Below are 27,278 nucleotides of genomic sequence, written 5' to 3'. Positions count from 1 at the left end.
GGTGAAAATACTCGTGAATAAGACGGGGTTTTGTTCTCAGCATATCTATACCCATACATCTCCAAAAACGATTGAAACTCCCCAGGAGTGGCCGGCCAGCCAGAACACAGAACGGCATCTAAAGAACTGCAGGCCTCGCTTGCCTCAGTTAAGTTCAGAGTTCATGATTCATCAATAAGAAAGAGACTGGGCAAAAATGGCATCTATGGGAGAGAATCAAGGGGGAAACCATTGCTGACCACAAAGGCTCATCTCACATTTACCAAAAAACATCCTGATGATCTCAGAGACTTTTGGGGAAATATTCTGTGGACTGATGAGACAAAAGTTAAACTTTTAGAAAGTCTGGGTCCTGTTACATCTAGCACAGAAATAGCGCAGCATTTCATTAAAAGAACATAACACCCTAACAGTTAAACATGGTGGTAATGTGATGGTCTAGACCTGCTTTGTTGCTTCATGTCAGCTTGTAGTTCTTACTGCCAAGTTTAAGGGTAATTACTTTTTCACACAAAGCTGGGTAGGTTTGGATAATTTTCCTTTAATAAATAGGATCATCATCAGGTATTTTTCTTTGTATGATATTAAAATATGTTTGATGATCTGAATCATATAAATGTGACAAATATGAGAAAAAAAACCCCAAATACTTTATACCAGTGCGTTTTCTAAAATTGAACCTTTACTTGTTCATCTTAAACTCTTGCATGGGATTATCAGGGTGCTTTTATATACTCTCTGTGGGAAAAGTACATTAAAAAGCAAATACAAACTCAATTTAAATCAACTTTTGGTTGGTTCACGTTGGTCAATGGAGTGTCTCCAGTCAATAAAGATGAATAAATGAAATGCTTCTGTTACAATATTTAGTTTTGCAGTACATTTTTGTGGATATGAATGTAGAAATGCCCGAAACAGAAGTAGCAGCCACTTTCCTCTCAGTAAAGCACCGAGTTTACTCGTAATAAACCCAGTATAATCCCTTAACGTCGCTTTGTTTCCCGCGCTAAACATCCTCAAAAGAGACAAAAAAGATGCCATGGGAGGCATCCAATCAGATTCTGCCATGTTGGGACAGCGCAACCAATGAGAGCGCGCAGCACGGAGGAAAACTTGGCTGTGCCTGGAGAACAATGAGGCGGGCATCACCGAGACGAGAAAAACCCCAAAGTTTCTTTGGAGGGCTCCTCCGTGACCACCATTAAACTGCCCGAGGGAGTGAGTAAAGAGCTGGTACCTCTGCGTGTAACACCGGGGTGGTGCAACCGGGTGGCGGTGCTCGTCTTGGCTCGACAAGCTTCGCTGAATTTCCCTAAAAACAAAAACAAATCCCTCCCGTGGTGACCTGCACGCGGCAGTGGTTGGGGCAAATTAACCCCCCCTCCGCCCCGTCGTTGCTTCCTCTCCCGGCACTCCTCCTCTCTCCCTCCTCCTCCCCCGGCTCCTGATGTCAAACCATTTTGCATACCGACTTCCGCCCCGCTCGGCTTCCCTTCCTACTGGTCTGCATCAGCCGGCGAGCAGCTGATATGACTGGAGGGGGATACAGTATCGCGCCGAGCCATGAGAAGCTGACTTAAAAACTTCATTTGGAAAGTAGGCGGATGTCGTGTGCGACAGATACCGGTCGGAGAAGGACTAAGGGACAGGAAACGGAGCAAGAAGAGGCGCATATATATTTATATTTACATCTAATATTTTTACTTGATGCAGTGGGATTTGCTGCTTTCGTGTGAAGAGGCGGACCTACGAGACACTGTGAGTTCAATATGCTGAGGCTGTCCCCGGTGTTTGTATACTATACGTGGAAGTACAGAGACTATTTTCTTCCAACTCACTGCTCCACGTAAGGATTTAACAGAGCACTTGGCATTAACTGTAGCTCCCGGATATCCTCGGCTGCTACCATTTTTTGAGTCTGGTTTTGTTTTGGATAGGGAATTCCTACACATAGGCTGCATGTGCTTCCCTCTAATACACAACCTGGTCGTGTTTGGTAGCTAACACATATAAATACATAAATATATATTTTTGAATGCATAGATTTGGATATGGGGTTGTCATTTGTCCTGCCTCCCAGCAGACACCCCTCTGAAACAGCCAGTAAAGCCATTAGAGGCTATTAAAGTGATTTCTTTTTTTCTTTTTTAAAAGAAGGGCTTCTTTCAGGGTAGTTTGGCGAACAATGAACTATTATTTCGTGGGCTTTTTCCACGCTCCTGTGAGGTTTTGTGCCGGCAGTCAGTGACTGGCTCCTGTTTTTAGCTGTCAGTCCACTGCAGGATTATTATTATTGTTGTTATCTTTTGAAGTTCAGGTGCCTTTTTTGTCGTGACACCACATATTTTCCGCTCTAAAAAAAGACTAGATTTTTATTTTTACTGGGGGGTTTTTAATCGTTGGCTGTGTTCACCAGTCTGTCCTTTTTTTTCTGGGGTATTCCCCCCACCACCACCTGTGATTTAAATCTCCATCTACACTGTCAGTCCCACGGATTACTAGATTTTCACCTCATTTCCACAATGAGTTACATCCACAGGGTAGTGAATGTATTGCTACGTGGACTCGTCATCTATGCGGTACTCGGCTTGGAGTGCTCTTACTCGAATGATCTACCCAGCCGCTCGTCTGATGCTCAAAACGTAGCCACCACAGGTAAGCGCAGTCCATGTCGGACACAAGTGTCTCTAATTTATTTACGCATGTACAGTGTTACCCCCCACACTCACCCCTCCCCTCCCTCTGTCTCCCTTTGGGAAAGCCGAGGAATGCCCTGCGCAGCAGCCTAATGGAAGTGATGCATCTTATGTCGACTGTCACCTCTCTGTCTCTTTCTCTGTTTCTCTTTTTTGAATTCCTCTCCTTTCTGTTCATTGCTGATGAATGCGTGACATGACAGGAATGCAGGCTGCACTCACATCCGTGCCATCAAGGCTGCTGTGATGACATGACAGGTGCCCTTATGGTGTTATAATGCACAGCATAGCTCTATAATGCTGTGTGTTTTGAGCCCGGTTGATCATTTCCAGAAGGCCACAGGTGACTAAACCCTCCCCAGCTAAACTGTATTGTTGACATAACCTTATTAGAGCAGGATTTCCATCAATTTGCATCCAGGCAATATTTTGAACCAGGCCCTTTTTTATACACCACGCTGTCCTGAACTGACAGCATTATAAAAAAGCCTTGTACTATTTCCTTCTCTGTTTGTTAGAGTTACCTTGACACAAGGACTGAAAGGGATGCTGAAGCTAATAAGCAGCACCTGGCCTTGTTTTAGGGCCTTTATAGTCGAGTTTAAAACGATACACCGGTTGGTTTGACTGCATACCTGTGTAATGACATAACTGTTTGTTTCTGGAGGCACTTGACATACAGGTAAATATATATGTATATAGGTGTTTGCTGTTTGAGCAAATATACATTTCAGTGTTATGTAACCAACCTCACTGAATCTGAAGGCTCATGTTGAAGAGCAAATTAGTAAGCTACAGTATAAGATATTTAGTGGTGGTTAGTGTTGGATTACTAAGGGGGTGGATCACTTCTTTTATTGTTCTTTGTGTAGTGCTTTCACTGGGGAACCCCTTGGAACCTAATAATTAAGTAAGTGACAATGATCTGAGTGCAGTATTATACTGAAGGCATCTGGTGAATTATACCTGGATAAGTTCATATAGATACTTTCATTGTGGTGTCCTTGCTAATGTATTGGGACATCCCAGCATAAATTGTTTATGGCTGGGTGCTGATCCTTGACCGTTTGTGGTAAGTCTCTGTTAACTGAACTGAGCATTTAAAGGAGTATTTTAACATTTTCAGAAGACTCCTTTTTCACTCTCTTGAGTGGGACCTGTTGCCAGGCAGTCGGTGGAATGTCCAGGAATAGTTGGGAGCCTTTACCGTCCACTTTTGTACACATTTAATCAAGGAAGATATAATTATGTCAGGATTATGTCACCGTTGGACTGACTCAGTTTGTTTCCATTATGTAGGCTTCATGTGAAGCTATGTGCTAACAGGCTGCTGGCTGACAGATTAGAGTGGGATAACTGTTTCCTCCTAATTTTCTGCAGAAAAAGTCCCCCACACATGCATTCAGATAAAAGACAAATTTAAGCAGATATTTCTTTATCTGGTTAAGTGAACAAGCCCAGGCATGTATTAATGGTTTGATTAACAATCAACCAAGTCATTCTAGACCAAAACAAAATATGTGACAAAAGTATATTTGCTGGGAAACTTCTGGAGCATGTATATGGTCAGGGCAATCAAAGTTAATCGATATTTTGTCACTTTGACTATCTTCAGACTTCTTAAGCCTGCTCAAATTAGCTTTGTCATCAGAACTCTAACAAGTTATGCACCCTACCGGTAACACAAAACAATTCAAATCAAAATGCTCTTTACGGGAATTCGCTTTGAAAAGACTGTTTATTCCCACTTTCCTAAGCTATGAGTTGACAGTCAAAAGGCTGACAAACAGGAATCAACCTTAATCCTAACTCTTGGCAAAAAATATACAGGAATTTCCACAAATGTCCAACTATTCCTTAAACTTAGTCTGGTAACGTGAGCGTCCAAAGGCATGAACAACAGATTTGACTGAAAAATAAACTCAGTCATATCTCTCTTGAAGTTATGCAGTCCTGTCACTGTTAACTACATGGCATTAACTTGTCCACCACTGTAACTCTACATGGTAAACTATAATTTTGGTATGCTACTGTTCAGCAGTTTGTTTAACTGCTTGTAGTAAAAATAGTATAAAAAGGTATAACACTGGCTAACTAACCCAGCAGTAACATTTTCTTAAAATTAGCTAAAAGCCATGAACTAATAATCAGATCAGAGAAGCTAAGGCTACTGAGGTTTTGTAGATATGTGACCATTAACCACGAGATGCCATCTCATCCACAATTTTGAAAGTGTGGCAATCATGATGACAAGTGAACAAGGCCCAGTCATACAGGTATAACCTTCTAAAATGAAAATGGGTACTTCCCAACCAGTTGGTACATGGTTGCTTGCAGTCATTATGAAATTGACTTCTAAAGCCTTAGTGGTGCAGCCCTAGAAACTATTTAGTGACCCCTGGCAACCATGCGTTGCTAGGGAAAAATATGTATTTCTCGACTGGTTGGAGAAAACCTCCTTGGGATTGCTGCAGTCCTTAGCAGATGGTTGTAAATTCTAGGATGGAAGATGGTGACACGTCTGCAAACGCTTGCTAGCTATTACTTGAGCGATAGTGAAACTATGTGACAGGTTGGAAATGGACTGGCTGCCTTCGAAGTAAAAGTTGCACCTTTTTGAAATAGGTTGACTGCAGCGCTGGGGCACAACTTATATTCATTTTCAAGTTTTTCTACCGTTTGATTAGAAGTTGGCATGCATTACAGGCAAGCTGGAGTCTTCCATGTAAACTAAGGGAGTGATTGCAAAAGTCTGCTAGCAACCAAAGCAATCACAAGGAGGTTTTTGATGCAACACCCTCTTTGTTGATGTCCCCCAGCAACAGGTAGCAACCCCCAGGAACCACTCAACAACCATTATCCATGTGTGACGGCCCACGAGAAACCTTAATACATAGAATCCAAACAAGGTCTATTTACAGGGAAATTACAGGATTGTACCATTTCAGAGATGGGGGGTTAGGATTCTTGCCCTACATATCTGATAATCCTTTACCAAATACCAAACTTAAGCATATCATTTTACAGCTAATATTTGATGTTTTGTTACACTTTGTAGCCTTAAACTCCACCCTAGTTTAGTTATATTCCTCACTTGCATCTTCTGACATACCCTCACAGGTAGATTTTAAAGTGGAAAGTTGTCTCTGAGCCAAATGTTAGCATGAATTGTTATTACAATTCTTTAATCGCATGAAGCTTAATTTCAAATGTTAGCTTTTGGGCTTTGTCTTTGACTTTTTGCAATTAGGGACATTTGCACAAACTCAAAATGAGCTCTGTGCTATGTTAACAGAACACTGCTAGGCGCTTCAATTGAAGACACACAAAAAGCCTCATAAATAAAGGCAAATAGACAAATTTATATCTTTATTTCATCTGGTGCATCCGTGCATGTCTGTAAAACCTCCTGAAGGTATTAAACCTTGCCCCAGACAGCTATTAAGCATTCGTGACTGTTTACAAGTGTCAAGCTGCTCCTGAAAAATCAACCAGGGGTTTTACAGTATATTGATTAATAAGGCAAAAGCACAGAGGTCCTGTTCCACAACAGCATGACAGTGTAAATATGAACCAAGGGATGAGATCAGCTCTCTCTTCCCATGAACAAGAAAACGAATGAATATAGAGACGGTGGTGACAGGAAACAAAACCACACTGCTAACCATTTCCCACTCAGTACTGTGGAAAGGTCAGCTTTTCATTGAAAGGTCAGCTTTCCATGAAGGTGGCCTTTCGATAGTATAAGCTGAGGGAAAGCACATGCTATATGCTATTGCACCCTTTCACCTTACTGGTTCTTCAAAACCATTAATAATGCATTTGTCATTCACCCATTTACACACACTAACGGTGGCAAAGCTACTATGCAAACTACTTGCCTGCCAGTGGAAATAACTTTAGCTTCAGCCTCTTTTCCAAGAATACCTTAGGATGTGGAGAGGCTTGGGATGAAACTGCTAGGCTGACAATTGGTAGATTGTTTTCCCTGAGGCATGACCTATCTCGGTTTCTATTTGTATGTTTAACAAGTCCCTCAAATGTCCTTGTTTTTAATGTACTTTTAATGAATATTTAAAATGCTTAGATGCAAAACAAAGGTGCATCACATTTTATTCTTATGATAGCTTTGCTTGCTAACACATTGTAACATTTGTAGTTTCCATGGAAGATGCCTAGTTGTCTAAAAACACTAACTATTAACCGAGCGGTCGTAAAACTAAAAAGTGCATCTTGCACGCGATCTACTGCAGCAGTCCGTTTGCAGCCAGCAACCACTCACAAGCCAGTTGGGAAATAAACTTTTTCCTCCTAGTGATGTTTGTCAGATGGTCAACGTGTGCTCTCTAGGCCTGTGTGACTGTGACCAGATTCCCATTTTGAGCCTAGAAGGAGACGTGAGTGACCGCAGTAATCTGGTTGTTTTGGGAATACTCGTTTTCCCTCATGACGGCTGTTTGCCATCTAGTCACTCGAGCGACGCAGTCTCGTGAGACTGGGGCCAGATTCACTTGACCCGTTGTCACCATGATCGTTACAAATGCAAAATGGAAAAACTGTAGTTTGGCATGAAGGCACTCCAAAAGTTTGTTTAGGGAAGTGACTCGTTAAATATATAACCACTTACACTGTACATATTGTCCTAGCATGTTATTACATAAAAGGTTTTTACTACTTATATTTGTCGAGGCATATATAAAGCCTGTGCCTAAAGCCTTTAGTGTTTTCTATCAGCAGTGGTGATACAAGTCTGCTATTTTTAAACTGTTCCAGTGTGGAGGTAGGTAGTCCAAAAGGTTCGGGTTTAACTTCTGACTGGCCAGAGATGGGTTCCTTGGAGATTTGTGATTCCCAAAGACAAACCCAGAGGAACTCAGAGAGTAGAAATTGATTCGACAGTGACGGTGGTTAAGTGTGCAGTTTATCATGAGCGTATATTTAATAGCTCGTGAGCATATTTGTGTACGAGGAACCAGGTGTTTTCATATTGAGCGCCAGCATCATTGTTGAAGTTTATAATTACGTGATTTTAAAGTTACTAATGAACTTGTATCAAAAGACAAAAAGAGGAGATGAAACTAGGCCTGAACTAGTAATCACCAACAGTGGTGTTGCAGATAACCAGGGACACACAAATTGAGTTGAAGGTCATAGTGAACAATGGTTTTTGTGACGCATTTGTCTTTAAAATGAGTAAAAGTACAATGTCCTGCAGTGCTTTGTTTGTAAAACAACACCTTTTTTCCTCATTGTTGGCCTTTTCAGCTATGAGGAGAATCTAGTGTGTTATAAATCTATCCAAAATCAGCATGTTTTTCTAACACAGGCCAAATCCACACCAGGTCTAAACAATAGGAGTCATAAATCATCACTGGAAGCAAACTGGGTATAGATTTTTGGAAAGTCAGCAGAAGATGCAGTAAAAATGGAAGAGGTGTTTGCGAGCACACTCTGTAGAGCGGTACTGTGAATGTGGTCTACCCTTGTTTTAATAGTTTTGTGTATTTAGCGTGTTGGCATTTCAACAAACAAAACCCTTGTGCCTGCAAGGAACATCCAGTGTTGAAGTAATGTGGCTGCTCGCTGATAGCTGAATCTGATACAGGAAGCCCATTTAGTGTAGACTTTTTTTCCAACCTACAGATTGAGGTTAATTACGGACTTGGATGTATTGAAGCAATTGTGATTAGATCTCTGTCACGCCCAAAGCTTGGACAAGTTTGGAGAAGGTTTGCTTATATGGCTAAATCAGAGGTGACATTGGTTATCTCAGAGTTCAGTGGCTGCATTGTTAAAGAGATTTGCTTGGAAAGGAGGTTCGGCATTTGCCTATCTTGCCAGTGCTGGCTCAAGTGCTGCGCCAAGCATGACAGTTTGCATTTTATACTGCTTCCACCGCTGCCGGCTGGCCCCTGCTCTATCAGACTAACACGCACACTCGAGGAAAGACGGTCGAATTTGGGGGTTGTTCAGGGGGCTGATGACAAAATATCAGCGTGAATGTGAAATAAGTCATAATGTTCCTCTGTGGAGTACAGCTCAACACGCAAAGCCATTTCCATTTTTTGACAAGAACAGACTGTTCTGGAGGGTTTCTCTGGGCCAAAAAAAGAAGTAATACTGTTACCATCCCACATAGTGCACTGATAGATTTCCACCAAAATGATCCTTTGAACACTTCACATTTCCATACTGCACTAATCAAAACTTGTATGATGGAAATGGATCAAATGACTGTGTGTAATGTAAAAGTTGCTCACTCTAAATTTCCTACAAGTCACCAGCTGGATTTAACTAAGCTAATTAAGACCCTTACATTGGATATTTACTTCAGTTAGTTTGTTTCAGCAGGCAACAGGTTATTTAAGCCTAACTGATGCAGTGAGTAACTTGTCATGTCTTAAACAACCGCATCGGAAGATACATGGTTGTGTAAAATGTGTTACTCCATTTCAGAAGGGTCAATTTATTGGCTGGCATCAAGCAAATGAAAACACCAAACGAGATTCATCAGGCTAATAAAACTGGGTTAACTCTGAAACACATGATTAAAACCTCGAAGGATAGTTTTGAACCATCTTAGAAGAAGACATGTGGCCGAGGGTGAGATCACTGAAATCTTTGAAATAAAAAGAAAAATTAAAATCAGCAGTAGCTCTCACTAGACTCAAATTTGGAGCTTTTCCACACATCTCCAAAAGTTGATTCTGTTCATCTGGGCGTAGTGTTTTCAGTGGGAGAAACGTTTCGTCACTCATCCAAGTGACTTCTTCAGTCTTCAGACTGGATGAGTGATTCTGTTCATCTGGACGAACAGAGTCAACTTCAGGAGATTTACGTACCTGGATGATTGAGCATTCATCAAGACATTTGAAAAAAAAGACATAAGAAAAAAATACCACAGGGAGTGGACGTCACCAACAAACCTCAACACGATCAAGTGTGACGTTTTCAGCTCTTAGTTTTGATGCCATGTTGGCACACACAAAACCAGAGAAAGTTAACAACTAGGCAGGCTCTGCAGAGCACAATGTGTTTACCAATTAGGCATGACTAACTTAGCTTTGTACCAACGACAAGGCCAATTTGCACCTCTTTAACTGGATCATCAGTGTTGACGAGATATACCGGTTTTGGAGGGAAGGCGCTTGTTTACTCCAGCGAGGCAGTAAGCAGGTATTCTAACAACAGCCCCATGTATGGCATGTCGCTGGCATAAAAGTCCAAATATGCAAATACTGTTTTCAGATATCGCTGAAATACTTATCATGGTAAATGGCCTGTATTTGTATAGCGCTTTACTAGTCCCCAAGGACCCCAAAGCGCTTTACACATCCAGTCATCCACCCATTCACGCACACATTCACACACTGGTGATGGCAAGCTACATTGTAGCCACAGCCACCCTGGGGCGCACTGACAGAGGCGAGGCTGCCGGACACTGGCGCCACCGGGCCCTCTGACCACCACCAGTAGGCAACGGGTGAAGTGTCTTGCCCAAGGACACAACGACCGAGACTGTCCAAGCCGGGGCTCGAACCGGCAACCTTCCGATTACAAGGCAACTCCCAACTCTTGAGCCACGATCGCCCTGGATCACTTTAACATCTTATTAAAACATTTTTTAAGTGTATTATTGTTGCTCACAGCGTGGTATTTTTCCATCTGTGTTGTGTTTACAGCGTGTATTTGGTGTGAAACAGTCGCAGCACTGCTCTGACACAAGTTGGCCCTTTGGCTTTTCTCAAAAGTGGGCAACTGCTGCCCGTCTCAGTTGGGGGCTTTAGGGTGGTGATCCAACTTAATGAGGCCTTTCACCAAACAAACAGACCCCTCGAGTGCATTTAAAATTTTAGCCACCATGCTTCCTGTTGTGGCTGTGGCTTTAGGGCGATCCTTTTTATTATTGTGGCTGTCACTAGAAGTCTGAGCCGGACGATTTGCTCTAGCGTGCCCGCTGTCAGCAGCCATGGTGGAGAACAGACTGGACTTGAGTGTAGAAACAATCAATGACCTGATTCACTGTAATCAGGGCATTGTTAGGCTGCTATTTCCTGTCAACTTTACTACCAACTATTGTTTTTTCTTAGATTTCTGTGTCTAAGTCATTGTTAAAATTCCTCGTATTGCATATTAATGACCTTCTCTGAATAATCTCTGCTTTTTCATTTCAGTGTCCTCTAACTTAGAGATGAGGCTGAAACAAACCTTTGTTTCACAGTCTCGACTCGCTAATGCACACACCAGTACGTTCCAGATAATTCATTCATAAGCAGACAACACTGGCTGACTGTAAGCTGATTCACTTGTGCAGAAAGCGCCTTGGTGGAAGATGTAGGTCACTGTACTCAGCTGTACAGTGTTTCCTGTTGCGAGTGGCCTACAGTAGCAGAACTGTGCCCTCTCCCATCTCACAGGGGGCTATTGTTGTCCCCCAGCACCACACTTCAAGGTGTTGATCCTCTAGCTGGCATTACATGAGCTCTTGGATGGGTGACCCCTGTGTGACAGATGCAACAGGCATCACTACAAGCCAACAAGCAAAGAAAAAAAAGCGCAAACACTGATGTGCATAGGCACCGTGTAGGAAAACAAATTTCTTGTTTCCCCTTTTATATCTCACTTCCTCTGTTTTCTCCTGCTGTTGTCGTGTAGTGAGATTTAGACTGTAGTGAAATGGTTAGAGGCTTTACAGCAAACTCTAAAAAGCATCTGTTTTAACCTCAAAGCCAAACGTTCGCTTGGTCTGATTGACTTTACCTTAAAAATCCTCGTGAAACAACATGAAAGGCAGTTTCACCTCCATGCTTTCGAGAATAAAAGGCTGAGAGCCTCGTTCTATTATGGGACTGTGCTGTGATAATACTTGTCGCCTTAATACAGGAAGAGGTCAATGCTGTGACCTTCACAGATGCAGTTTTCTCACCATTACAAGTTTTGCATGCAAAATTTTACATGATTTCGGTGAAAAGTTACTTGTGGAAGTTACACACAGATACTTCCTGTTTAGACCTGAAGAAGTTGGAGCTTTCATGCGTTAGCAGCAGAGTTCCCAATAAAAAAATAAATCAGGGTAAATGCATCTATATATATATATAAATTTAAGAAGTATTTAAAGTTAGATATTGGACGTCAGAAGCACTCCCCTCTGATTTCAGGGACTTTCCCTCGGTGGAGGGCATGTGATGTGGTGGTGGCCTCGGCGCGAGGGAGCAAAGAGCGGTGTGGATTTCTTTGGTATGCTGCCCCCTCGCAAGTCTGCCTCCACCGACATTCGTGCTCTGACCTGTGCTCATAGCAAAAATTGATTCACAGTTAGAAACCAACCGTAACGGGCAGACTTAGATGCAAATCTGGAAATCATACGGGTGCCTGCTTGAGCACCTTTCAGCTTTTATTTCTGCCATCTCTTGCTTCCTGTTTTCTCCACTATTACCCTAATCAGCCATAACATCATCTACTGGTGCCTCGTGCTGTGTAGGCCCTCTGTCTTACTGCCTGTTGCATGGATGGATTGTAAAATAGGAAGCACGGTCAAGCACCTCTGCTGCACCCTTTTGGTCTTTGAAGTATTTTAGCATCTTTTAGCATGTTTTGGATTTTTCCTCCACTCTCACTGCTCTTATCAGCATTGTTTTATTATGCACCTTTATTATGTAAGATCGAAATCAAGTTTCTCCCACAACTCGAATAATCAAAAGTATAGAGTTCAAGCAAGCAGTTGAACTATGTTTTTACCCTTCATTTCTTGGTTGGGCTGTGCTAAGCTGGATGCTAATCTGTCTTGGCCTTACAAACGGCAGCATGTCCGGACTAACAGGTGACTTCTTTGGAGCCTATTTGGATTTCCTTTGATGTGGTCTGTGATGGCACCAGTTCGTATTGCACATCAAAGAGCTTGGTAAGAACTAAATCACTTACATGTGGTGGCTTCTTCTGTATCTACAGTACCAAATGGGTGAGTGGTTTGCTAGGGTGTAGGTTTTTAGTCAGTGCATTTTTCGGTCTGAGACTGTTGCCTCACTCTTTTGTTCTGAGAGGCGTGCAGTTTGTGTGAGACGAAACTGGCAAGCTGAGGCACGTGAGCGAGGAGTAGTAAGTGGTTATGCTGGTGTAACGAAAAACACATGCCTAGCTTCCTTAGTGTGCTTTCCAAGGTAGCCTTTTAGCCTTATAATTGCTGATGGCCAACATATTTGTTCTGTTGCCCGCCCTAATGCTCTGCTACATGTGTTATAGAAACTGAGGAATCGACTTGACAAACCAACTGAAGAAACCATGAAAGTTATGTCTTTTCTGCTTGAGATCACCCTTTCCCCCACAGAACTCAAGGCACACAGTTTATATCTGTGATAGGCCAGTATCAGGTGACGACTGGCTCTGTTTAGAAGTGTATTCCTGCAAGTTAGAAATGCATCATGTACAACAGCGTCAGGTTTGATGGCAGTGGCTGGCGCTTATCTGATGTGTTCAGTCGAGTCTGAGGTCCTTGTGTCTTTGACCCAGTGATTAGATTATAGTTTGATTGCTTATTCAGAGATTGGTGAGAGAGCTCAACTCACTTCCAGAGAAAGGAGTACTCCTTTCCTGGAACAAGTGGGGTAAAAACAACAACTCTCAGTAATCTTCAGAAATTTTATCAGCTCAGAATATGATAATCGGTACCTCCTCAGTAAATGTCAGATAACACGAAAAGAAATCAAATAGATAAACTCATTTTTCACATACGCCAAGTCCAGCTATGTGAATAAGATACTGGACCAGTATCCTATGTTGAATCTGTACTTTTAGTTTTGTCTGTGTGTTACACCACATGCAAAAACTCCGGCTCTTTATCCAAACTGGGAAGGTGTGCTAAATAACTTTGCTGCTGTCTGCAGTGTCTCACTTATTCTTGGTGTCCGAACTTGCATCTGTATTTAGAACTGCTGAAGAAAGAGAAGAAAAAAGAACAGAAATAAAAGGACAACAATCAGAGTCCTGTCAGACAGGAAGGCAGAGGGACATACACAGGATGCTGGCCGAGAGCCAAACCTGATGTCTGCTGTCAGATACAAATCTTCCAGCTGAGACATGGCCGCGCTGCTGCGGTGACAGAAGAGCCCCACAGCATTAATCTGCCGCTTTTCAGAGTGAAACTAAAAGCGTGCGTGTCATTTTGCATCGTGCGTGCAAACCCTGCAGCTCATCAAAACAAACCAGCATTTAAGATGGCTGTAAAACTTTTGAACAGGATGTTTCAGTGTTCCTTTCATTCGCAATAAAGTCACGTAAAATCCGTCTCATCTGAGCGTGTGCAATGGCCAAAGCTAAGTGCAGGAATGTGAGCTCCATCGAGATGAGGACGAGTGTTAAACTTCTGTATGTTACATTCAATTCAATTCAATTTTATTTATATAACGCCAAATCACAACAACAGTCGCCTCAAGGCGCTTTATATTGTAAGGTAGACCCTACAATAATACATACAGAGAAAAACCCAACAATCATATGACCCCCTATGAGCAAGCACTTTGGCGACAGTGGGAAGGAAAAACTCCCTTTTAATAGGAAGAAACCTCCAGCAGAACCAGGCTCGGGGAGGGCGGGGCCATCTGCTGCGACCGGTTGGAGTGAGACTCACGCGCTTACATTGATGCCACACCTTTATTGAGCTCATCTTTACAAACAGGTGCTTGAGCTGAGTACATCATGTTTGAATAAAACCACTAATTTACTTGTTAGTAGTGAAACATTTTACTCACTTGTGTACACACACCTGAGAATGGCTCGAATTTCCACAAGAAGCAACATGAAGAAGGTTTTGGTGGAGCAAGGTTCTGGTTCTCCCTGGGATGGCGTGGGCTTCCTTTGGACACTCCAACTTCCTGCGGCAGTCCTAAGTCGTCCTTGTTAATTGGTTAATTGGTGATTCTGAATTGGTCGCAGGTGTGGATGTGGAGTTGCCCTGCGGGGAAGGACTTCAGCCCACATTAAAGTTGGATCAGCTGTAAGAAATGGATGTATGGTTGTTTTTTTTAAATTAAGAAGGCGATTAGGTCAGATCAGATGATTTTTTTAGGTCTGATTATATCTGATTTTATTCTGGTGTGACTTAAAATCGGGTCTCTAGATTTTCTCTCTGACTCTTTGTGAGCTCTGTATCTAAATTCCTCAGCTGATTGCTCAGCTTTGATCATCAGATTCTGCTGCTGTTTACTTGTGCAGATCTAGTTCTTTCTTGGTGTTATTTTGTTACATTAATTTTCTTTCTGTGATGAGGCCAGAGAACATGGTGTACCATACCTAAATAAAGTGCTTCTCAAAACTCCACTGGGAAAGTCTTAACCCCCAGTTTTCCATCCCTTAGGCCATGTCACAGACCCAGGAACACTTAATCCCAACTGGGATTATGCGGGATGCATCTTTTGCACGCTGGTGTGCACGACTTGGATCATTGTGATCGTTGTGATTGGTCACCTTATGCACACATTCTATGCTTCATTCGAGCAGTCAACGTTATATCCAGTGTCTGAAGTGCGTGTCTGAAGCCGGGCCGGCTAATTAGGGCAGCGCTCGGCCTTTTGTCTTTTCCGTCTCTCCCTTTTTCTTTTCTTCTTCAGGCCGGCTGCATGTATCACACGTCTCGTGTTTGAGGCTGTTATTCAAACATTCCACGAACTCCAGGGCGCAAGTAGCGTCTCCTTTTCTGGAAGTTTTCCTCTAGTTTTCTTCCCTCCTTTATCTGCCCTCTTTTTTTTGAGCTGTGACCTAAGCAGAGGATTACTGAAGCCCATTAAGGTGGCTCATGTGGGTCCATCCCAAACATAAATGGAAATGACTGGGTTCAGAAGGTCAAAGACAAAAGGTCTCCTCAACCATCTTATTGAATCAAAGATAGAAAGGTAAAAGTCTTTTTGCAAAACTGAAGTTGCAGAGTGTACAGTGTTGTGCAAAAGTCTTGAGCCATTCCTCGTTTCTTTATATTTTACCAGACTTTCTTGTAATTGTTTTTTAAATGGTCTTGAGGAATAGAAGATGTTTTGTGCTTAAAACATTACTCACAGCAGATGAAACATATCTGTAAGTCATGTCCTTAAGAAACAGGAAAAAACATCCAGCAAAGCCCTGACACAGGACCTGAAAGATGCATCTGGCCCGTCACTTGATCCATTTACTGTTCATTGAAGCTTCCTCAGAAATTGTCTCAGTGGAAGTGTGGCTGTCAAGAAGCTCATTAAGAAAAGGAAACAGGAGAAGAGACTGAGGTAGGCCAAACCTCACAAGAACTGGACGAAAAGTCAGTGACAACAGGTTTGATGACCTTTAGGCTGTGCTAAAGAATAAATGTGACCAACCCAAATGTTGATTTTCAAGCTAATTAGAATTGCCATATATATTTCCATGCATGTCTGCACATGCTTCAATAACTTATTTCCCACTTTCCAAGCAAAATATAAATAAATGACTTGTGGACAGTACTGTAGTTTTCTTCTGTGTTACTTTCAAACAAAACTGGCTCTCGGTAGGCAAACAATGCTGCACAGCACTGCTAGTGACAAAAGAAAACAAAACATTGTACCAAAACCAAAAAAATAGACTTTATTTAAGAGATGGATGTGTCCGCTGAGTCTAAAAAGTAAAATCTGCATTATATCTAGTGATTGCATAGACGTCTATAACAATAACACTGGTACTGGTCGCTCGATTTGTGAGCACAGGAAACACTTTCCTGATGAGCTTATGTTCCTAAATGTTTTAACACTTGTTAAATACAACATTATATTAATTTGGCAAATTATCTCATTTAGAGTGAAACAGACAATGAAGTAGGGTTTGCTTCACGGCTGTCTTGTGGTTTTGTTTTTTTTTAACTCAAATTCACCTTTTTCCGATGTTTGAACCATGATGGCGACGACCTAAACTCTCAGCTTGCGTCTTAAGAATGGAGCTCCACAAACCAGTAGGTGATGTCACAATCTCTGTGTCCATCTTTTATGTACAGTCTGCTCAGTCAGACTGCAGATGTGCATGTTGGAGTTTTGCACTCGCTGCATTGCTTCACTGCGCCCATGCTTACCCACCTCCACCTGCACCATCTTTTGTTTCCACTGCTTCGTGCGGGTGGACGGAGCTGCAGTTCAGACACGTTAAACGCCTTTAGCCGGGACAGCGTGGAGCTTAGTGTGAGGTTTTCCGAGAATTTGTCGAGGCTACATGCGTAACTCCTTTTTTGTGTAAGCGGTTCGTGAACAATCTGAGTCATCCTTTAATAAAAAGCCTGTCATTCACTTGTCACTCCCTACCTGGAAATGAGTTAATTATACAGTCATGTGTGGCACTTTACTTTGTGTTTGTCTGCCATGCCCAAGGCACCCACAGGAATGTGAAAGCACACCTGTCAACAAAACATCAGCTCAAACATGACAAAAGCCTCAGAGCCTGAGAAATAAATATTTCTTAAATTATTGCTTCTTCCAGGGGGAAAGAAAAGTAGTAGAGAGAAAGTCTTGTTTAATTATTGTATCTAGTTTATTGTTTATCCGGTTCGTTCCCCTTCTGCTGGCCAAATCTCAATTTTAAAGTGCTTGTTGAGTAAGAGAGGTAGGTTTTTCAAGTGCATGTCTGCGATGCGTTCATTTTAACAGCTTGTGCAAAGCGAGAGTAACACACGAATACTTTCTGTATCTCGTTTCTTCCTCTTAACTAACCACCTCTCTTCCTCTATCTGGACTAGTGGGTGGCATTTGTAGGCAGCTAATGATATTTGTGTCTTATTAATGGCTGCTGATGAGCTGAAATGGTAGACTCTCTAGAAGCTTTATTTACTTGCCTTTAATACTGACCCGTCAGCTTGACTTATGACACTGCCATATGGGCAGTGGATACAGGGGACATGCCTGGTACACACTGACATCACATTGCTCCTTGCTTTTATACATTTTGAGCTTCTAATAGGTGTGTTTACCTGTGCACAAAAAAAATGGTAATAAAAGGGTTCGCAGGGCGGGGTCAGACATAAGGAGGCGCCGCTTGCAAGCAAGCAAAGGCTGCCTGCAGAAGTTCACGGCTGCACAAGACATTAATAAAATAGAGCAATTATATACCTTATAAGGGTATTCTTAACATGTCATTTATCATGCACACGGTTAAGGAATGCATCGTAAACGTGTGAACGCTGATAAGAGTTTGGTGCGTTGCCAGCGGATCAGCTGAAATGGCCGTGGCAGGTTTCCGTGCGGAGGAAGGTGCATGCATGCACTTCACAGAATGGCCGGAGAGCCGAGCGACACCCAAGCAGGAGGTCACCTGAGCTCGTTTTGTAACTGGTGTTGTTAACGTTGGAGCAACGGGGTCATGTACATGTAGCGAAATATGAGCGCAGAAAGAAACCGGTTAAGCAAGACCGCGGGCCCGCTATGCTGAAGTGTCCACGAGCAAGCTGGCTTTCTCCTGGAAATCAAAATTATGAGAGGGTTTTATTTCATAGACTGGAGAACTATCTGGGATCATTTTGGGTCAAATTAACAGAAATATATATTTGTAAAAAAAACATTTGAAATCCAAACTCCACCAGTTGCCCCATCCTGATATTCTGCTAGCTTATCTACAGAAGCTCCAGTAAGTGTTATCTACATCTGAATTTATTGACTCAGTTGCACAGTGGAGATATCTTGCAGACAAACAAACATTATGTTTACACTCAGTGTTTCCCACCAAGTGTTGTTTGTATTCTGGAAGCCCTACACACATGTTGCAATTACCCCCTCTGTTTTTTAGTGTCCTACTCGCCTTACTTGCCTTTCTTTGTAAAAGTGTTTGCACTTTATTGAGGTTAAGTTCACATTTATTGAACAGTTTCTATATTTGGAAATTGATCGTAACTTTTGCATCATCGTGTATCTTTAAATGTTCTTCTTAAATTTTCTTTCTTCTTTGGGATTGTTAGTAAACAGTTAAAGGTGCTTTAAAATGAAACGGCAAACTGCAATTTTGGGCATCCAAGTAAAGAAATTTGCACTTAATTTAGTGCAGCGTGTAGTACAGGTGGGACCAAATCAATCATTATATCGTGCCGCTTCCTTTTGCGCTATATTAAAAATACACTGATGGCAACTATCATTATTAAAACATGGAGCTATTTCACTCATCACAACCACTGTTATTGTCTTGGTCCTGAGCCTGTGGACTCAGTGGTTTTGGTTTTGATTATTATCTTATGTTTCAGGTTAATTGTTGTTAGGATTTCCTTGTTCTTAGGTTTGGTTTCTGTTTCGCTTTGTCTCGTCAGCTCTGATTTCTCCCACCTGTCTCCCATTCCCCGATTGCTCCTGTGTGCATATAAGCCCCGTGTTTTCTTCTGCTTGTTACTGGGCCGTCTGTGTTACCTCCATGTGTTCTACTCTGTATGGTTTCCTGTGAGTTCTGCTTTCAGATTTGTTGGTTAGATTGTCGCAGTTTAGGTTTGTTCTTAGTTTCCGTCTGTCCCATCTCTGCTCTGTCTGAATTATCACCTTATGTAAATAAAGCTCACTCATTGCGTCATCAGTGCCTGCGATTGGGTCCTTTTCCCTTTAACCCCACACGACTGCTGCCTGCAGCAGTGACAGTTATATCATTTATAGCCCAACTGATGTAAGACTTTTAACACCAAAAAAGAGAAAGATATTCCCGATATATTGGCCGAAATCTTTTCCTTTTTCAGACACATTAACCATAAACAGCTTTTTAGTGTAGCTATTTAATATGATTGATATCACAATATGAATGTTTCATTGCCACCATGAGGAGTACTGATGTGTCATAGATGATTGCTGTGTCATGTTACAGATATTGTGGGCAGTGCGTCCTGAGATGCTCATATTGTTAGTTACTGCGTGATTCTCATGTTCACAATAAGGTAAGCAGGGAGCTGGACTAGTGCGCTCTCTCAGCTGTGCTTGACACAGCACATGCGTCACGTGACTGGAGGGCAGGGTGGCTCACTCGGGTATAAAGCGGATGCAGGTTTATGCTAAGTCCGATTTTGCCAGGTTATTATCACAGACGTATCTGCTGTAGTTGTTTAGGGAGTCATATTCTATGACTTATCATTCACCTCTAGTAGTTGCATGCTATGCAAAGTGTTGGCGCAGTTTAAGCAAACATTTTTAGCTAAATGTGTCTCAGTCAGGTTTATTAGCGTCTCCTCAGCCTTTGTCATCTGAGTATCTGAGATGACAGGAGGCTTCGACGCGAAGAGGCGCACGAGTGAGCTCGCTCTCGTCTGCTTTAGCATGCGCCATGTTTGCTCTCAAGCCTCCTTCCCCGTTACTTGATTGCGCCATTCAGACACATCGCTGTCTGCTTGAATAAGCGTTGGCCGAGGTGTGTGTCTGCACTCCAGAGAGAAAGGGAGACGTCAGCGTGTGAGCGCAGGACGTGGCTGAGGACGCCGAGAAATCTCAAGCAGTTTGTGGGAAAGAAGAGGCCGCTTCAGCCCCCCTTTGGCTCCCCAGAGTCAAATGTCAGGCCCATCACGTCCTGCTATCTTAATTCCCCACTGCCTCTGCACACACCCAACCAGCTCCCAGATACTCTTACACTGAATCTTGGCTTCCTCATCCAAGACCAAGTTTGACCTGTCTCTCAGGTGGAGATCTCACTCTGGGCTACGAGGTGCTGACCTGACGCACCGCTGGTACTCTTCCTGTGTAACTGAACTAAAGCCTGTCTGCAGAGATGAGAAGTATACGAACTAAATATTGATTGTTATGTATTTCACATGTTTTAAGTGTAATCCTCAAGGGCTTAAAGGGCCATGTTGTGATATGCAGTCTGGTCCGTGTATAAGCAGACGCTCTCTATTAGCTCCCCTTCTTTACATCAGCCTCTCGTCCTTATTTATTTGTCAAGAAATCTGCAGCTCTCTGCCAGATCCACATCTTCAGTGAAAACAAATGTGTGTGTTTAGATCTAAGTAATATCTTAAGACAGCCAGGCGCTTCATTTTTTTTGGCAAACGCTGCTTAAACAGTGGATTTGTGGGCGACTATTTTAAGCTGTGGAATCAAACACACTATGACAGCTGCACAAAGATGTATGTGGGATTGACTCAAATCAAGTAGTGCAGCGCTGTGACTCATATCATAGAGGTCAATGGGACAGATGAGTAATACTTATAGCCGTTATAGCTGAGGCATTATTTGGAACTGCATGTGAGGATGCAAGGTGGTCTGAATTGGACAGATCGGGCGTTGAACAGACGTTTTTCAGACTTTATGTCTGATTGAGCCAGTTTTAAGAATAGATTCTGTACAGGCCGCGAGTCCTGCCTCCTATAGACTCCACCTGGGTTTCCAGTATGGGGAAAACGTCTTACACATGAAGTTTTCTGCAGTGAGGATGATTTCAAACCACGCCTGGACCCCTTTCACTCCAATTTAGTCCAAAAGCATCAGGCGAAAACAGCTTTTGTTAAGATTTGCTATTTACACAATGCTCAGTAGGTTATAAAAGTAGCTATCTTGATGGATCGTGTGCATTAATAGAGAACAAACTCCTGCCTCGGCATTGATCTCAGGTGAATAAAAGCACAGGAGAACAGAAAGGCTTGTCAAAGCTCTCATATTAGCACATGAAAAGATTACAGGGGCTTAAAGATCAGCGAGTAAAGCTGTTTTTATTTTTTCTGTAGAAGACATGTTTGTCTAACATTTGAACAGACCACACACCCAGAATTCAGCGGGATGAGGTCTGGCGCATCGATTCGAGCGTTTAAACACAAAAGGCCAAATGTCACAGGGATCGAATTGAAGGAAGTTCCCCCCTCACCCCACAGCTCCCACGGCAAACACATCGAACATCACAAACACGCACTCCTCTCTGTCTGCTTCTCACTGACTTCACATGTTTCTTTGTCAACATGAAACAACACCCTGTTAAAGTCACGCATATAGAGCAGGAAAAAAAAGGTGCTGGAAATGACTTTAAAGCGAGCAGCTGACAGATAAATGCTTTAGCTATCAAGTTCTTTTGAAGTCCCCACCCACCCCCACGGTGACAGCTTGCACACATTTTGTGAGTTATAGCAAAGCAAATTACTGTACAGCCGCTTTCCTGCTCATCTGTGTGTGTTTGAGCAAGGGAGACCTCTGCCATTGTTGAGCGTTTACATCCTGACAGCCGGGAGCCTGATAGGTTAAAAATAACCCAGAGCTTTCCAATTTTGTCATCTTTCGGGACCGCTTGTCCCGGCTGTTTTTAATTTGAGTATTTTTTTTTAGCAAGCGTCCCCCTGGAACGCTCAGGGGGGGTCACCGACGACCACTTCCCGTCACATGGTTTCTCATTGTAGTGCTAACAACTATCCTCAAACGTACTCAGAAATGGGGGAGAAAAGGCCTGCGCTGTCACATTTCTGGATGTCTCAGCAGGTGGGACAGCTTAAATCCTGCGTGTGAATGACAGCTTTTTAAAATTTCTTCTTTTGTTTTATCTTGGAAGCATCTTTTCCTTTATGCAGGGGACAGAATTAGGCCAGTAGTACTTATAGAGGAATGAAAACCAACATCACAGACAGTGAAAGGGTGCTGCTGTCAGTCCCGACATTCCTGTAAAAGAAAGAATTCCGGCTAAACCTTGTTTTGCTTCTTTCTCTGCATAAAAAAGTCAAGTCTTTTTGGGTTCCTTTAAATAACCAAACAGCAAACTAGATGTGCATGCTATGCAAACAGCAGACTATGTAAACTTTTCTGGCAAGCTAAGCAAATGCATTATGTAACTTGTTCTCGAGCATCAGATGGCTTTTGACCGAGCACAGGCGCACAGACGCTGCCCAAACGAGGCTTATCTAAAGCAGCCTCGTTCGCACTGATATTACTTCCTGTCACTGACAGATACGCTTCTTCATCTACTGTCTTCGTTATGGGGACGGAAGTGGTTTGGAGTGTTTTGTGGTTCTCTTTGTTCCTGTTTTTTTTCCCCCAACAGCACACAGCCTTTAGGGGAATCCTAGTAAAGGTCTGTTCCTGATTGGTGCACACCGTGTTGTCAGAAAGAAAGTGATTTTTCTATTTGGAGCACATCAGTCAAAACAAAAGTTCAGTTCAAGTTAGCCCAGCTCTGTCACTGTATCGTGTTGAGAGGTGGAGACTTTAAAGCCTCTGTGGTTTCACTCCCTCAAACCAGTCCGCTGTATCTGTTTGCACAAGAACAAATGATCACCGTGTTATCTAACCTCTGGCGGCGTATCGCTCCCTTCTGCCAATCGTGAGGCCACTCGCAGCCCTCTGCCAGTGCTGGTTCCTTCGCTCGACACGTTCATCCCTACCCAGTGTCCTCTCATCCAAACTTAGCCCCGGGCATGCGTCCAATCAAATGCCTCTCTTTGCTTCTTCTGTAGATTGCCAAGTGGCAGTTCTATAACTAACGTGTCAAGTCTGGCTTTAGTAAACAGATCTGACATCAAAAACCCACAGAAAATATCACACGGTGCCTGCGAGCTGTACATGCTCATCAGGGTGCTTTAAAAAAGTGGAAGCTGCAGATCTAATGGGGCGAGTTCACACAAACATACACGCCTTTCCTCTGGTCTCGCAAGTGTGTATGAAGCGGCATGAATGTGTTAGTGAGTTATTGTCACAAAGGTGGCTTTCTTTTAACCCGGCTTGCCTGCGATGGGAACCTGTGCTGAACGCAGCCTGCTCCAGGGCAGGTTATGTAATTAGTCAGAAGCTGCATTTTTCTGTTTCTGTGAACGCGATCCAAGCGCACCACAATTTCTTTTCAGCTGAGAGAAAACATTTTGGATGAAATTCTGCAGAAAGCACATGAATGCGCTCGCTAGACGCTTTGTTAGGTGCACGTTTCTGGTGCAGGATTGGGCCCTTTATGCCTCCAGAGCTGCTTTAATTCTTTATGGCACAGATTCAAAAAGGTGCTGGAAACATTCCTGGGAGATTTTGCTCCATATTCACATGTTTGGTGTTTGATGTGACAGCGTCACACAGCTGCTGCAGATTTGTCGGTTTCACATCCGTGATTCGAATTATTCGTTCCACCTCGTTCCCTAAGGTGTTCTAGTTGATAGAGATCTGGTGACTGTGGAGGCCATTTGAGTACAGAGTACAGGTACTTTGTCACGTTCAACAAACCAGTTTGCGACGAGCTGAGCTTTGTGGCATGGCGTGTTATCCTGCTGGAAGCAGCCATCAGAAGATGGACATGGTCAGCAGCGACACTCAGGCAGGCAAATGTGTTTAAATGATACTCAGTTCACAGCAGAGGGCCCAAAGTGTGCCACGAAATATCCCTCACACCTCCAAGACCAGCCTGAACTGCTGATATCAGGCAAGTTGAATCCATGCTTTTACGTTGTTCACTCCATATTCTGACACTACCACCTGAATGGCCCAGCAGAAGTTGAGACCATGCGAACTGTAGCCTCTGGCGTGGTCTTCTGATCCTGTACCCTCCGTCATTCTGATGCTTGGTTTGGTCGTCTTGACGATTCCTACATGTCTAGATGAGCTGCTGCCACATGATTGGCTGATTAAATACTTGCATTAGGGAGCAGCTGAAGAGGAGTACCTAATGGCCAGTGAGGGAACGTACTTGTGCTCAGTCCTGATTTGCAGTCTGATCAGTTTGCATGTTTTGCAATGTTCCAGCATTAACTTGGCAAAAAGTGAATTAACTTCCGCGTCTCCTGCAGTGTGAGCTCTAAATTTACTTGTTGAGCTTCATTTAGTGGTGAAATAAATATATTAACTCGTGAACTGACGGCATTTTCCTCTCTGGCATTTCTCTCGTCTTTTTGCTGTTAGCATTTTTTGACATTCCCATAACTCTCTGTGAGCCATTCCTCTGATGTAAGCGGGACTCAGTCCGTTCATTTTGTGCAGAACAAGAGTCAAATGATGCATCAAACACCAACACCCTCTTTTGTATGAGCACACAGCCTGAAGGGTTAACTAAGAAAGATGAAAACCTTGTCATGATACTCATGATCCCCGACTGAGTTTCCAGACTTTGTCAAGCTGTCTGTGTCAAACACTCTTTGCACTTCGTGCTTTTTAACCATTTGCTGTACACTGATTTAGTTCGAGTTTCCCAGCTTCCCTCGGATATAGTGGAACCAGTTGGCTCCTGTGGCGCTCAAAATGCGAGAAGTACGTTTGAAAAGCTCAGCAGCAATTCCTCTTAAGAAATCATGCCCTGGTTAACAATCAGATAAAACTCAGAAACCTCGCGGGTGTTTTCACGTTCACCAGGTGCTATTTTTCTTTCTGCCGAGCTACACCTGCAACCCGCATCGCCTAGCAGAAAGACACGTGCATCCACCCATGACGAGAAGCTCGTGACAGCGTGACGAGACGAGATGTTTGCGTGGGATGTTTTTCTTTTCTTATACGTGCTGAACATGTAACATCTTTACTGACCGGCTGACACGCTTTCACATGTCGACTGATTCTTGTCCTCGCGTTAAAATTAAAGAAGACTGTTGAACTTTTGCTTCACGCCTTGAGAACCTTGCTACAGTTTGTGCATGCGTTTTCCTTTTGTGGTCGTCGGGTAAATGCACGGAGCAATTAAACATTGAAAACGAATCACTTTCGAGGTGTGCGGTTGTCCGAGTTGCCCAGCTGCGCATTCAAAAGCGGCGTGTCCGTTGGCTCTCAGGGAAGAGCTGTTATTAGCCGTATAATGTGATTTCTTACCGCCTCTTGTTTGCATTCTGTGAAGCCGTCGCGGTGGCGGTCGTGTACACGCACTCGGAAACGCCGCCTGTTGCCAAGAACACTTAAAAACCTGATGCATGTGTTTGGGTGTGTGTCTGTCTCGCTGTTGTATTGTTGGCCTTCAGTGCTGTGCAGCTCTATAAACACCAGGGAGCATCATTATTTGTTAGGCCTTGGGATGACTCGGATTCAGTTGTTTTTTTTTACAATCTAAGTGTTTTAAAAAATGCTCTGTCTTTGTGGTTTACAGAGGGATGTCTTTGCACTTGTGATGCATGCATTTGTCTTTTTTTTTTTCTGTGGTTGTACACATCTGCCTCTGTGTGTGGTTTTGTGGCTCCATTGAGACAGTTTGGCTCTTAGCCAGCTGACACTGTCCATCGCTAGGAAGGCTGGAAGTAATGGGCTCATTTCGCCCTTTGGGACGGGACAGGGCTGAATAAAAACAAGAGAGAGAGGGGGAATGTCTGGGGACGCTGCAGGAATGATAACAGCACGCGACAGAGTCCGGCAGGACCGCCGATTTGCCTGCGCTGCTGTGACAAAAACACAGACATCATCGTCACCTCAGTGTTTGTAATAATTGAGCTATCGAAGTCTTTAATTAAACAAACACTAATGAGCACGTGGAGGAGTCTCCTGTAGTGCGCTTTCACGTCACGAGTCGCGTCACGTGTCCATTTCAAACACGAAAGCGGAGCTGATTTTAATAAATGCCTGGAGCGTGGGTGTGGTCGGGGCTGTGAGAGCAGGTGAAACTATGTAAACACGCTGTCAGAGACTTTATTATCATAGCCCTGCATTAGCATATCACCGCATACCCATCCAGCGGCATCTTAAGCTTCTTTGTTTCATAAACAGTCAGCAAATAAAATCTAAACGCTATGAGAACGTCGTTCCTCTCTGAGAATATAAAAATAACCGCCCGGTCTCTGTTCGCTCTTTTTACTACATATCATCCCGGTGTGCTCTTTGTTTTGTTGGCACTGTAACCTACATTCTGCTCAATGTGCTGCCTCCATGTTCCAAGTATGCAGCGAGTGAACAACATAGCAGAAATTCCTTGAAAGCCTGGGTAGCATTTAGTAGAGCCGGTTTTACGAATGCTCGCAGGTGTAACTTCCACCTGTTTATACTCAGACGAGAGTACTGCTTTTGTTAATCTCAACCTTTCCCTTCTCATCTCTATTTTTCTGTTTTGTTTTGTTCCGCAGACCCCTGCCTCATAGTGATGCCGCCGTGCATGGGCGAGGCCGACCGCTTCAGTTTGGAGGCGTTGCGACACATCCACAAACAGCTGGACGATGACAACGACGGGGGGATAGAGGTCAACGAGAGCGTGGAGGTGAGCTCGGGGCGTACACCTTTGAGATTCGGGCGGTTACGATGAATCTCAGAAGATGAGTAAGCAGAAAGTGAGCTATGAAGAGGGTGAAGAGTTGAAAGGTGGCGGTTCCAGATGACATACCTGTGGAGGTTTGGAGGTGACGCGGAGAGAGGGCAGTGGACTCGACCGGATCTTTTGACACAGCTGATCTGTTCTAACTACAGAGGGATAAGGATGATTACGTGAAGCTGCAAGGGTGGAGGTAGTGAAGGTGGATGAATTATAATACCTGGGGTAACCCATCCAAAGCAGCGGACAGTTCACTAGACAGGTGGACATGAGAATTCAGAAACTGTGCAGCAGGTGGAGATGAGTGTCAGGGGTGATTGGTGACAGAGGGTAAGCAGCAGGAGTGAAGGGGAAGGTTTAAAGGGACAGCTCAGGCTGAGGATGTTGGAGACAATGTTGGAGATGTGAGGCTGAGATTGTTTACACGTGCGCAGTGGTGGGATAATGGATAATAGGGGTGCAACGATACACAAAATTCACGGTTCG

At 43.3% G+C, this 27,278-nt stretch overlaps 1 protein-coding gene across 1 annotated transcript in view; it reads left to right on the top strand.

The window, feature by feature from the left end:
* Nucleotides 1-1,060: 1,060 nt before the first annotated feature.
* The window catches only part of stim2b (stromal interaction molecule 2b), a 51,868-nt gene continuing 25,650 nt past the window's right edge, over nucleotides 1,061-27,278 (top strand). Inside the window, exons 1-2 of the mRNA XM_005744913.1 lie at nucleotides 1,061-2,655; nucleotides 26,611-26,741. Coding sequence (XP_005744970.1) covers nucleotides 2,523-2,655; nucleotides 26,611-26,741 — 264 coding nt within the window. The 5' untranslated portion in view covers nucleotides 1,061-2,522. The remainder of the gene's footprint in view (nucleotides 2,656-26,610; nucleotides 26,742-27,278) is intronic.

Source organism: Pundamilia nyererei, unplaced genomic scaffold (assembly GCF_000239375.1).
Source record: "Pundamilia nyererei isolate P.nyererei 1_Seehausen unplaced genomic scaffold, PunNye1.0 scaffold00151, whole genome shotgun sequence".
NCBI lineage: Eukaryota > Metazoa > Chordata > Actinopteri > Cichliformes > Cichlidae > Pundamilia > Pundamilia nyererei.
This window is presented reverse-complemented; position numbering and strand designations above follow the sequence as displayed.